Source organism: Musca vetustissima, unplaced genomic scaffold (assembly GCF_032173495.1).
Source record: "Musca vetustissima isolate MV318-11 ecotype Yass unplaced genomic scaffold, APGP_CSIRO_Mvet_v1 utg783, whole genome shotgun sequence".
In the NCBI taxonomy this organism is placed as follows: Eukaryota; Metazoa; Arthropoda; class Insecta; order Diptera; family Muscidae; genus Musca; species Musca vetustissima.
In genome coordinates, this window is record NW_026872781.1 from 108,263 (window position 1) to 120,969 (window position 12,707).

The 12,707-nt window shown below is 34.9% G+C and overlaps 2 protein-coding genes across 2 annotated transcripts; one reads left to right on the forward strand and one right to left on the reverse strand.

The window, feature by feature from the left end:
- The first annotated feature begins 8,412 nt into the window (after positions 1-8,412).
- LOC133338377 (uncharacterized) lies at positions 8,413-9,283 on the forward strand. The gene is made up of 2 exons (XM_061546554.1): positions 8,413-8,817; positions 8,885-9,283. The coding sequence occupies exons 1-2, from the start codon at positions 8,413-8,415 to the stop codon at positions 9,281-9,283; spliced, it is 804 nt and encodes a 267-aa protein (XP_061402538.1).
- Positions 9,284-10,315: 1,032 nt separating this feature from the next.
- LOC133338388 (uncharacterized) lies at positions 10,316-11,453 on the reverse strand. Its single transcript, XM_061546565.1, has 2 exons — positions 11,055-11,453; positions 10,316-10,795 (listed from the first exon to the last, which is right to left on the reverse strand). Exons 1-2 carry the CDS (start codon positions 11,451-11,453, stop codon positions 10,316-10,318), a joined length of 879 nt encoding a protein of 292 aa, XP_061402549.1.
- Positions 11,454-12,707: the final 1,254 nt, after the last annotated feature.

Sequence of the window (12,707 nt, forward strand, 5' to 3'; positions counted from 1 at the left end):
CAACCGACTCAACAACTGGCCGACAAACACCACAACGATTTAAAGGGGCCCAGAGAATCGACAGTGACGACGCCACGAGCATATATTGTATTCGTATATCAACGAACTGATACGAACATGAACTTTTCCGCTCGTGCGCACATTCTACAAGTATTCATTCCCAGCTGCAAAGATTTACGGAACACACTGGCATACACACACGCACATGGCAACTTCCTCCATTTGAACAGCAACTTGAAAATAAAAAAAACGTATACTACCGAATAAAGGTTTTGAGATGGGATTTGAACGTTATTAAAGACCATCGGTTAGCAGGGCACAGGAGGGTAACTTTTGTACAAACTGGGTGTGAGTGAAGTTGAGGATGATATATTTCAAGGAGACTGAGAGTACACCCAAAAAGGTCTCATGTTCTCTGTGTGTATGTGTGTGTGTGATAATCTGATCGAATTTCCATGGAATACATGTTATAAATATTCCATTCAAATCTATCTATGTATGTGTATGCATGTGGGAATTCAGATTTTTATAGTAGATACGTTTTTGTTGTTATTTCATGCAAAAATACGATTTATGGAATAATACCCTCCTATAAATAGGTACAAACTAATGGTGATTCGTCACAAATAACAACAAGTAAACGTGTGTTTAAATACAGGCGGGTCAAACATTTTGTAACCCCAAACCTGCGGTGGGACTTCAAAATACCCAATATCGGTCGGATCAAATATATAGGGGGTAATGTGATAAAATGTATATCACGAATTCCATTTCATGTCTTCTATATGAGACTTATAAGACCTACACGGTCTTCTATGAGACATATAAGACCTACACGGTCTTCTATGAGACATATAAGACCTACACGGTCTTCTATGAGACATATAAGACCTACACGGTCTTCTATGAGACATATAAGACCTACACGGTCTTCTATGAGACATATAAGACCTACACGGTCTTCTATGAGACATATAAGACCTACACGGTCTTCTATGAGACATATAAGACCTAAACGGTCTTCTATGAGACATATAAGACCTACACGTTCTTCTATGAGACATATAAGACCTACACGTTCTTCTATGAGACATATAAGACCTACACGGTCTTCTATGCGACATATAAGACCTTCAGGTCTTCTATGCGACATATAAGACCTTCAGGTCTTCTATGAGACATAGAAGACCTACACGGTCTTCTATGAGACATATAAGACCTACACGGTCTTTTATGAGACATATAAGACCTGCACGGTCTTCTATGAGACATGTAAGACCTCCACGGTCTTCTATGAGACATATAAGACACTGAGGTCTTCTATGATCTAAATTTTAATTTCATTGAAATTCATTCCGTAAACCTCCGGAAAGAAAAAGAAGGTCTAAAAGGTAATGAAATTTACTCTGATCAAAAATATATATACCATGTGGGGTCTCCTTATGAATATATCAAGGTGATTGTGGTATGATAATTCCCATTGAATATCATATTTACTTCTTTGCGGATCGAAGTTTTAATTTCATTCTGTTTTTTTTTACTTCGATGAATTTTTTTCACTGACTCACGGTGGTGAGTCACTCACTCTAGAATGAGTAATCACGGAAATAAACTCATATTACCAGACCAGACAACCCATTTTAAACGCCCTCTAACTAGAGAACACCCCGAAACAATAATCTAGAATTTGTCGCCCACACATCTATGCACACCAACATGAAAATATCGAATACATTCAAACATCCGTAGAGAGGTGTTTGTAACTATTCATTAACGTCATGCTGTTACAAAATGTTCAGCTGCTGCAGCTATGACTATCTAATTGAATATCCAACAACAACGATAACAATGCTTCTCACCAACTGTCGTTATGGCCATGAGTGTAGGTACGGTTTACAGTCTGGCAGGTAGTCAGTTCGTCAGTCAGTTAAAATCCGTTTTAAATTCTGGCATTCAGGCTCTGGCGCACGCCCTAATCTTTACATTAATGCCAAGCCTTTGCAAACATCCATTGCCTAAGGATTCCATGCTGAGCTCACCACTTCTATATTCCCCTATATATACACACACATTCGTATTTATTTGTATGGATGCTAGGATCACGAACATCGAGATAGGGAAGCATTTGCTTGTGGGACTCCATCCATTTTTAATTAATTTTACCATGCTGGGGAATGGAAATATTTTTCTTGAAAACTACAATCCGATATAGCGGAGCCATCCATCTATTTTGCTGTAATTATCGTAGGTATTGAGAATGTTGGAATTTTTTTCTGTTTGCCCCACAACAAAACCGAATTTACCCTAGGGAGCAAAGTTGCAGAGGAAGCGCACACCATAGATACCCAATGCCGCCGCCGATACTCTGCACTACACGCCATCTCTATCATGTGATGGCCCCCACTCATCTGCTGTTGTTGTTAGTCGCCTATAGTATTCTTGTTTTGCTGGGGCGTTCAGTTTCAGTTCTCTACACTATTGTCAGGCATACTGTCGTCGTCGCCACAGTCATCATCATCATCGAGGTCGTCATTATCATCGTCATTATTGTCGAAACAATTCTACAAATTCTCTGTTGAGTTCACGACATTTTGATACGATTCAGTTTAGCTATGGGTTTTTGCTTGATTCGTGGTAGTACATAGTTCGGTTTTTTGGAATTTCAGCATTGATGACTTCTACTATACTGCTCGAAGTACTACGTTGTGTACATGCAAGGCAACAAACAAACACGTTCCACACCCTATTTGGTTTGGCTTCATCTGATATCAAATTTGATGTCGGAAATTGGTTTTTCTGTCTCTGTCTTGCCCACTGCCATTCTCCTTGCCTGCTACATTCAGCCAACGACCGATACATCAGAGAACGACATTTTCCCCCAATGGGTATTAATGTTGCTTTGGTGTTGCAAGTTACTACGTTGCTTGGATGTAGGATTAATGTTCGATGACTTAGCTGACTGAATATCTGCCTGCCCGTCTGCCAGCAGCTGTTGCTATGGTTCGGATACACAGAATACACATTGCAGAGCATAGCAGCCGAATACATATCTGCTTTGCATCTGCTTCTTTTGCTTTTCTTTGATTGGCACCCGAGAGAGAGAGGTGGTTTTTAATCGATATCTGGGCTTGTCGTCTGTTTAGCTTGGTATCGAGTCGGGTATTTCACAATTTGATTTTATTAAAGAAACCGGTTTTTGATGTTCCCTATTCAAGATGGGAATATAAATTGAGTTCCGGAATATTACTGACTGATTCAACTGGTTGACATGCGGAATATTTTTTGTTATGTGTAAAGAAAAAGAATGTCATACACTTTTTCCGCTATTTTGGTATTTGGAGGTCTACGGAAATTATCTGAAATGTATTTGGTCCAAAGAAACCGATAGAAGACCTGAAGGTATTATATGTGTCTCATGGAAGACCAGAAGGTTTTATATGTGTCTCATAGAATACCTGAAAGTCTTATATATGTCTCATAGAAGAGCCGAAGAACTTATATGTCTCATAGAAGATTTGAAGGTCTTATATGTTTCAGGTTTTATGTGTCTCACAGAAGACCTTCAGGTTTTATATGTATCATAGAAGACTTGAAGGTCTTGTAGAAGACCTTCAGGTTTTATATGTCTCATATAGAAGACCTGAATCTATTCTATGTCTCATATAGAAGAACTGAAGGTCTTATTAGAAGAACTGGATGACTTATATGTGCTCATAGAAGACCTGAGGTCTTATATGTCTCCTAGAAGACCGGAAGGTTTTATGTTAGTCTCATAGAAGAACTAAATGTCTTATGCGTGTCTCATAGAAGACCTGAAGGTCGTTTATGTCTCATAGAAGACCGTAAGGTCCTATATGTGTCTCATGGAATACCTTAAGGTCTTATATGTATCATATAGAAGACACTGAAGATCTTATAGGTCTCATATAGAAGACATTTATGCCTTATAGGTTTTTTTTTAAAAGACCTTCATGTCGTATATGTTTCAAAAAAAAAAACTCCTGGAGGTCTTATATATCTCAGAAAAGGCCTACAGACGTTATATGTCTCCTCGAAGACCTGAAGGTCTTACATGTCTCCTAGAAGATCCGAAGGTCTTATATGTCTCCTAGAAAACCAGAAGGTCTTATATGTGCCTCATAGAAGACCTGAAGGTCTTATATTATAGTATATATAGAACACCTTCAGGTTTTATATGTCTCATATAGAAGACCTGAATCTATTCTATTCATTTAGAAGAACTGAAGGTCTTATTAGAAGACCTGGAGGTCTTATATTAGTCTCATAGAAGACCTGAAGGTCTTATATGTGTCTCATAGAATACCTGATGGTCTTATATGTGTCTCATAGAATACCTGAAGGTCTTATATGTGTCTCATAGAATATTTGAAGGTCTTACATGTGTCTCATATAGAAGACCTGTAGGTCTTATTAGAATATCTCAAGGTCTTTATGTCTCATATAGAAGACCTTTAGGTCTTATTAGAAGACCTCATCATATAGAAGACTTGAAGGTCTTAGGTATCTCATATATAAGACTTGGAGGTCTTGTATTTTTCATAGAAGAACATCGGGTCCTATATGTCTAATTGAAATCTGTGGAGGTCTTATATGTCTCATAGAAAATCTTCAGGTTCGACCTGACTAAAGTTACAATATTGTCCATATTTCCAATCACTAACTCTTCCTATAAAATTCCGTAAACTTGTACAAAAAATTTGTCTTCCAATAAAAAATTCTAACTTCGTATTTTTTAATACATCCAAACTAGAATTCCTACCGAATACTTATTTATTCGACTTATGTACACCGTGACAGTGCATTTGTTCTCCCTCTAATCTCTCGACATTAAGGTGAACTTTTTCCAAAGTCCTTGACTATTACACCGAACAGCAGCTGAAATGTTCTTTCTTCGAAATCATCGTCGTCGTCGTCGTGGGACGTCAAAATGCCAAGGGTGTTTTTTGTTGTTGTTGTTTCTGCTGTTCGTTAGTATTCTTCATTGGGATGTAGTATTCCGTTGAATATAAATTGATGATGCTCTAACCCTCCTTACCCCATATGTCGCTTAAAAAAAAAAACTTTCCATCTCTGCTGTGTTGCGTGTGCTATGGGATATTTTTTCGCTTTCAGGGAATTACAAACGACTCTACGGCTGTTTTGGTTGGGTGTGGAGAATTTCTTTGTTCATTATTAAGTTTTGGGTTTGGCTGCCTGGCTGGTTGGTTGCTTGCTTGGGCGTGCGGGGTTTGTCAGAGTTTTTCAACGACCCATACACATTTTGGGTATCTGCCATTTTCAATATTAATGACCTCAATTTTACACTGGGGTCATGACTGTATCTTTTTTTATGGCAAAGCATAAACTTCTATATGACCGTCGATATTGTTCGGTGTACTCAAAGAATTTATGATAAATAAAATAAAAGTATATAATATTATGTACTTTATATATATATACAAATATTATAGATGATATTTTGAATTTACGATGAATGGCATATTTTAGGGAAACATGTACTGATTCAGATTTCTGATTATTGTATACAATATAATATATAATATGCCATACAGAGGACCTTAAGGCATCTATGTCTCATATAGAAAGCCAGAACTTCTTATTTGTATCATATACAAAATCCGAAGGTCTTATATAGAAGAAGACATAGAACACCTTGGTGGTTTTATATGTGACTCGTAGAAGATCCGAAGGTCTTATATGTCTCATAGAAGACCGTGGAGCACTTATGTATCACAAAGAGGACTCATATATGGGTCTAATTGAAGTTCTTATAATAGTCTCATAGAAGACCTTACATGTCTTATAGATTCTTTCACGTACTATATATGTCTCATCGAATATTTCTCTAAAATATCCCGCAAAAGACCATTTAGTTTTTCGGGAATACATATGTAAAACCATGTGTTTACATAATAGGTATTTATGTATGTCTATCTTGGACCCCTAATGTTCGATTTCTAAAACCTGCAATTATTAAATATGTATATAGATATACATTAATATGTATTTTTCACATTCGAATATAATTTAAGTACACATGTCTTGCATATGACATCCCCCCTATATAACATCTACGAGTGAATACACATACAACAACATACCATAGAAAATAAAATCAATTTTATGTCTACAATTTGCTAAAATGAATTGTTTCCATTCAAGATGTTAGTTCGTTTAGACTTCCATCTCAATTCGTCTGACCCAATCGGTCACACACTCACTCGTTCTAGATTGCTGTAGCTTGATTAGATCTAAAGCCATACTCAGTCATCCCGCCAACAAAAAAATTGTTCAAGTAGTAGAACAACATCTAAAACCACCACCATCACCAACCGGCAATATTACCACTAACTGTAGCTGGCAACGTTCAAAACAATGAATAGTCAGTCATTCGAACGTCTATAAGTTTTTAACGTCCGTCCACCTATTCGTACACTGAATCCATACTGTGGTATATCGTAATACAGGCGTACATTCAACCCATACCGTTTGTGTTGGTAATCAGTTTTTTTTTTTCTCAGCATTATGATTTCACCAGATAATTGACGTTCAGTAAGTCGGTCGGGTGGTCGATTGGTCTGCCATGTTCAAAATGTATACTGCTGAGATATTGCTTGTGTTCGTCATAAATGACTTCGTCGTATATCGTGACCAATTTTGGGTACAGTATTTTTCTTGTTATTGTTGTTGTTATTTTTAAGTATAATTTTGTGCCCCTAACCAGTGTTAAGGTACACATGCTATGCCATGTCATGGGGACTAAAAATATATATACACAATTTGTATACATATATATTTTAAATATATCCACAAACACACAATTAGTCATGTGGCCTTTCGAAAATCGACTATTTGGGGTGTACAAAAATACACACATGCATACATTTTTATTTGGTTAACATATATTTTGGACAATATTGCGGATTTTCTTTCAAAACTGCTATATTTTTTACATTCGTTTTTTACACATTTCCGAAAAATATAGGTTTTTTATAATTAATGTTTTATTTTAAATATATCTATATTTGTATCTCACGTTTTTACTATTTCATTTTACCTCACGTTTTCTTCTGTAACTACACAAAACTGTCAGATGGGTTTAAAAGGATTAGGATTTATTTCCCCATATAGATATGTATTTACCAATACAAACATCTTGTACTTACAAAGGCCTTGGGCTCTTTTGTACTCCGCAGGATAATCATTTCTTTCCTTTGTTCTCATATTTGGCACAAAAATCCAGAAGATGTTTAAGGGTTGTTAGTTGCTATAGCCTTCATCTCAGTCATTAAAAGTTTCTCTGCTTGCACATTTTTTCAGAGAATCAAAGGGATTTGGTCCTCAGGGTCTAAATACCTTTTAAAATTAAATTTTAATTCCTCACACACACATAGACTTCCTAAGAAGTACCGTATACAAGATATATTGTCATAACAACTAAAACCATCCGGTCGTCTGTGAGACATATAAGACCTTCAGGTCATCTGTGGGACATATAAGACCTTACGGTCGTCTATGAGACATATAAGACCTTCAGGTCATCTGAGAGACATATAACACCTTCAATTCTTCTTTTACTTAATTTACCTTTATAATTTTATAGTGTTTTATTATACATAGTAATACTTATTTTGAGCAGTGTATTTACCCCCCTTTCCTACACTTAAGATACTATAATTGTTATTAAAATTTGTTAGTTATCAATTTAATGCAGTTTACCGCTTTAAGGTCAGAAGATTAGGTATCATGAAATTTAAATGAAATAAAATTTAAAACATTCACGGACTTTTTTGAGACATAAAAGGCCTACAAGTACTTATATGATACATATATGACATTCAGTTTGTAAGACCCTCAGTTTCTCTATGAAATATATAAGGACTTCTATGTTATATATACGACTTTCAGGACTTCCATAGAAGATATTTTGTCTTAGTTAACGTGTTCTATCGTTCTATTTCAAATTATATTATATACGGAACAAAAAATAAATTCGTACCATTTAGAGTATTGATGTAAGTAAATTATATTTTTTTCTTCTATGTTGGAATTTGGTACATACATTCATAAATAAATCTTAATCTTCAAAGCGTACAACTTCGTTCAATATTTCATCAGAACTATGGAATAATGATTAGAACATACTTGGTCTTTTCCAGAAACTGCAGTGCTGGAGCAGACCAAATAATATGTTATTAGTAGGGTTCACAATATACGATAGAATACACGTTGTGGCAACATTTGGCATTATATTACTTTAGCATGCGAACAGCCCTATGTTTATGTTACCAGATAAATATCTATTAGTCGTCCAGCAAAAAACTTCAACTGAAATTTTAAGAAAGAAATCTATCCAATTGTAAGAAGGAAACTTATTATTAAACTTCTGTAATGGCGCCAAATTCAAAAACCTTTTGGATAGAGTTTATAGATCTTTATAAATCATTGCCGGAGCTATGGCGTCGAAGTTCGGATGAGTATAGCAACAGACATCTAAAAAATACGGCTTACGAAGTGTTGTTGGAAAAATATAAAGAAATCGATGCAAGTGCCAATGTTTATACCGTCAAACGGAAAATAAACAATATTCGAACATGCTTTCGACGTGAATTAAGTCGCGTCAAACGAAGTGAACAGATGGCATTGTCACCCAAAGATGTATACGTGCCCAGACTTTGGTATTATAAAAATTTGGAATTCCTCAAAGATGAGGAAGAGGAAATATACTCGACGACGAGCAAAACTGAGCGGATGGGTGACATGAGCTTTGCATATTCGGACGACGATGACGAGGAAGTAAGTAAATTGACTTTTGGAGGTTAACAATACATTCATGTTACTATCTTTTTTCAAGTTTCCTCAGTATAATCAACATCGCCAGCCATCTCCTATTCAAACCAAATCGAGTTCTGCAATATCCGAAGAATATCATCAGTATCAAGAACCAATAGTTGATAAAGCTAAAGCCCTTAGCATTTCATGGGAGGTATTATATCGGAATTTAAATTCGGAACAACAACTCTATGCGAATCGTATGATTAACGAAATATTGTATCAAGCAGCATTGGGCAAGCTTCAGGAGGGTTCATATAAACTATTGAAAACGGCAATAGAAAGTCCCAAGGAGAAGAATAATTATAGTGATATACAAGATTCAGTGATCCAGTATTATTTAGAGGATGTGTCAACAGGAGAGGACGAGGAGGAACATAATGAACGTAAACATGATGCAGATAGAAAACCAATGAAAAGAACAATTTGATTTCTAGAGAATTTAAATAAAATTTAAAAATTTTATATTAACATACTCTTGTATTTTATATAGACACATTCTTGTATGGACCTAATATAGTACAGTTTTTTAACATATATGTCCAAAATATAGATTTTTTGTGGTGAGTAGCTGCTTAAAAACATTCTCGCAAAATTTTGCATTGACAGACTATGTTTAAAAATGCCAATCTGGAGTATTTCCGCAATATTATTATGAGGACCAGGGCCGTATAAAGGATTATATTTCTGGGAAAAAACCCTGTAGCAGACATACATTTACTGTGAAAATAAATCATTTCGGGGGGTGGGGCAGAGCCCCCGGGCCCCCCTCTGGCTACGTTGGTGATGAGGACCTTCACGGGCATCTATGAAAAATATATAAAACTTACACTGACATCTATGAAACATATTAAATCCTTCACTGACTTGTATGATGCATATAACACATATAAAACCATCACGAAGACATTCGTGAGCCGACCTTCTAATCTTCTTAGATTGTTATATTGTAATTCTCCATTTAACCTAGCGAACAATGGTTTGTGTACATTGTATAACATAGATCATGTTTGTTCCATCCTTAAAAATGCGAATATTACCATCATTGTCATAAACAAATAAAAATATAACGATGTTAAAAGCCTAGGTCTCAATGCATATTATATTCATCCCAACCTGGCCATTATTTCACAATGACCAATACGCATTATCTTATGCGTATCCTATCTTAAAGGAATAGTGGGAACATTGTCCATAAAATTATTTCTTCCAACAATGTGACGATCTTTAGAGAATTTATTTTATAAAATAAAAAAATTAGATACACATTTAAGCATTTTATTAACACAAATTGTTACATTCATAAAAATTATATGAATTAGATACAAATTTAAGTATTTTATTAACAAAAAATGTTACATTCATACAATTTATATGAAATCTATATGCGTAACCTATTTTCATAACGTGGATTTTAATTTCTCCGTTTATAACTTTTTTTTTAAACAAGAAATCCTTTCAATTATTTAGTCATATGCAATTGTTTCGAATTTTTAGGTCGTTTACGTTCATTGTCCTTTTTCATTATGATCTCGTCGTGTTCCGTTGATTCCGTCAAATAATATTGTGTTTCAGATTCTCGATCGGGGCTAAATGTTATATGACCATTTGGTTCATCAACAGCCATTTCTAATAGCTTATATGAATTTTCGCTAAGCTTTCCCAATGCGGCCTGATATAAAACTTCGTTAATCATTCGATTGGCATAGAGTTGTTGTTTCTTATCTAAATCACGATATAAAACCTCCCATGATGATGATAAAGCACGAACGGGATCAATTACAGTTGGTGTCTGTTGATGTTGTTGTCGTTGAATAATATTGTGGTCTTGCGGCTGTTGTGAATATTGTCGTTTTTGTTCCGGCTGCTGTATGGATATTTCAAATTTTCTCTTCTTTGATTGGGAGGATGTTGACGGAGTTGGTGCTCTATTTATTGGATACTGGAAGCGTAACAAAAAGAATTAATTATTAGATAAATTGTGTGCAACAAAATAAGGACAAGTTCTTAAAATATTAATAACATAAGGGAAATAGTTTTCAAACAAGCCGGTTCTTGAATTAATTTTTCACTTATTAAATCTTATTACTTCGAAACAATCGGTTACTTGAACTCTTGTTCTGATCCCCTTAGTGATTAGGATCTATTGTATTGTTTTAGTTCCCAAGTAAAGGATAACATTCTATTTCAACACAACTTACTTCATCATTCATTATGCCAATATCATCCATTAGTTCCATCTTTGTTGCTGTCGTCGCATCCATATCATCCTCATCATCCATTTCATCTATCAGAAATTCCAAATGTGAATAATACCACAGTGTTGGTGTATAGATCTCATTCGGTGACGATGCATTCTGTTCACTTTTACGCATCTTGTTCAGCTCCCGACGAAATGCTGTCCTCATATTATTGATTTTCTTCTTGACCGTATAAATATTGGCCTCCTTGTCAATTTCATTGTATTTGTCGACCATCACCTCATAGGCTTTCTTTCGAATATGCCTGTTGCCATACTCCTCAGCATCTCTCTTCCATAGTTCGGGTAGGGATTTATATAAATCGATGAATTCGATCCAAAAATTCTTTAAAGTAGCCATTTGAATTAGTTGTTGGGAGAAAAAGTTTACTTTCCGGTAGATCGTTTCCTATTTTGTTGATTTCCTTGCAATGGAAAGATGCAGATGTGGATTATCGTACAATTAGTCGTGAAAAAATGTGTTTGAGATAGGGATCTATAGGTTGGCTGTATAATTATTTTGTTTAGTAGAGCAAAAAAGTAATCGGTACTTTGACACAGAGTTCATAACATCGTTCTGCCAAATGAATAACCCGGTAAAAAGGTAAAGGGATTTTACATGGCAGACTTTTGTAAAATTGAATTACATCGTGATGACCAAAATGGCGGTCATGGGCTGGGTGGTGAAAAATTTCCATATGGGGATGAAAGCGTTTGGTGAATATATAAATAACGAAGAAGGGTAAATTCGCCACAGGTTAAATTTTTGAGTTAATGCACGATGAATTCGTTACTGGTAATTTTAGAATTTCTGAAGAAAAAGCTTTTCAGTCATACCAAAAGAGGAATATTTTTTAATCATATCCTCCTACTATATACAACCGTTGTGCCTCTTTTTCATTCTTATTTTCTTGAACCGTAAAGTAAATTACTTTACAAAATGTCATACATACGATTTAAGATAGATGCTCCAAAGACAAGAAATCGATATTTTCATAGTCCTTTTCACAGATTCGGATAATTAAATTTTTAAACTGAATTTTCAGATAATTTCAAAGCTAAAAATATTGATAATCACATAGAAAAAATTGTATCCGGATATCCCATAAATAATTCAAAACTGTCAGTTTTAATCACGACAGAACTCGTAATGTTTAAGATAGCCCCCATAAAACGTTGCCTTCAAATATTCGGTATTTTGGCCAAATTGACTATAATCTTATATTTTGAGTAACAAATCTTATTAATTTTAGAAGATTTTAAGGGTATCCCCCGGTATAACGGAACCGCCCTAACATCGATATTTTAGGGAGTTTGGGCATGTTTTTTCACCAAATTGATTGTAATTTGATAAATTGAGTTTTTACTGGGTAACAAATTGTCTAATTAGAAATTGTCAATATTGATCCACTTTGTAGGGTAGACCCCATAACACTGTACCTCCCCATTTTCGGTATTATAAGAACGTTTTTAATGTAATTCTAACATTTTTTTGAAATTGCATAAAGTAAAAATGTCTCTATCAGAAACGATCGGAATCGCCTCAAATTTCAGGGAAGCTCATATATTTTTTTATTTATTTTTTATTATTTTTTATATTTTAAATAATTTATAT

Coding starts and splice junctions, on each gene's coding strand:
- LOC133338377 (XM_061546554.1), top strand. CDS start 8,413: ATGGCGCCAAATTCAAAAACCTTTTGGATAGAGTTTATAGATCTTTAT. Junction 8,818..8,884: donor CGGACGACGATGACGAGGAA/GTAAGTAAATTG, acceptor AAGTTTCCTCAG/TATAATCAACATCGCCAGCC.
- LOC133338388 (XM_061546565.1), bottom strand. CDS start 11,453: ATGGCTACTTTAAAGAATTTTTGGATCGAATTCATCGATTTATATAAA. Junction 10,796..11,054: donor TTGGCATAATGAATGATGAA/GTAAGTTGTGTT, acceptor TTACGCTTCCAG/TATCCAATAAATAGAGCACC.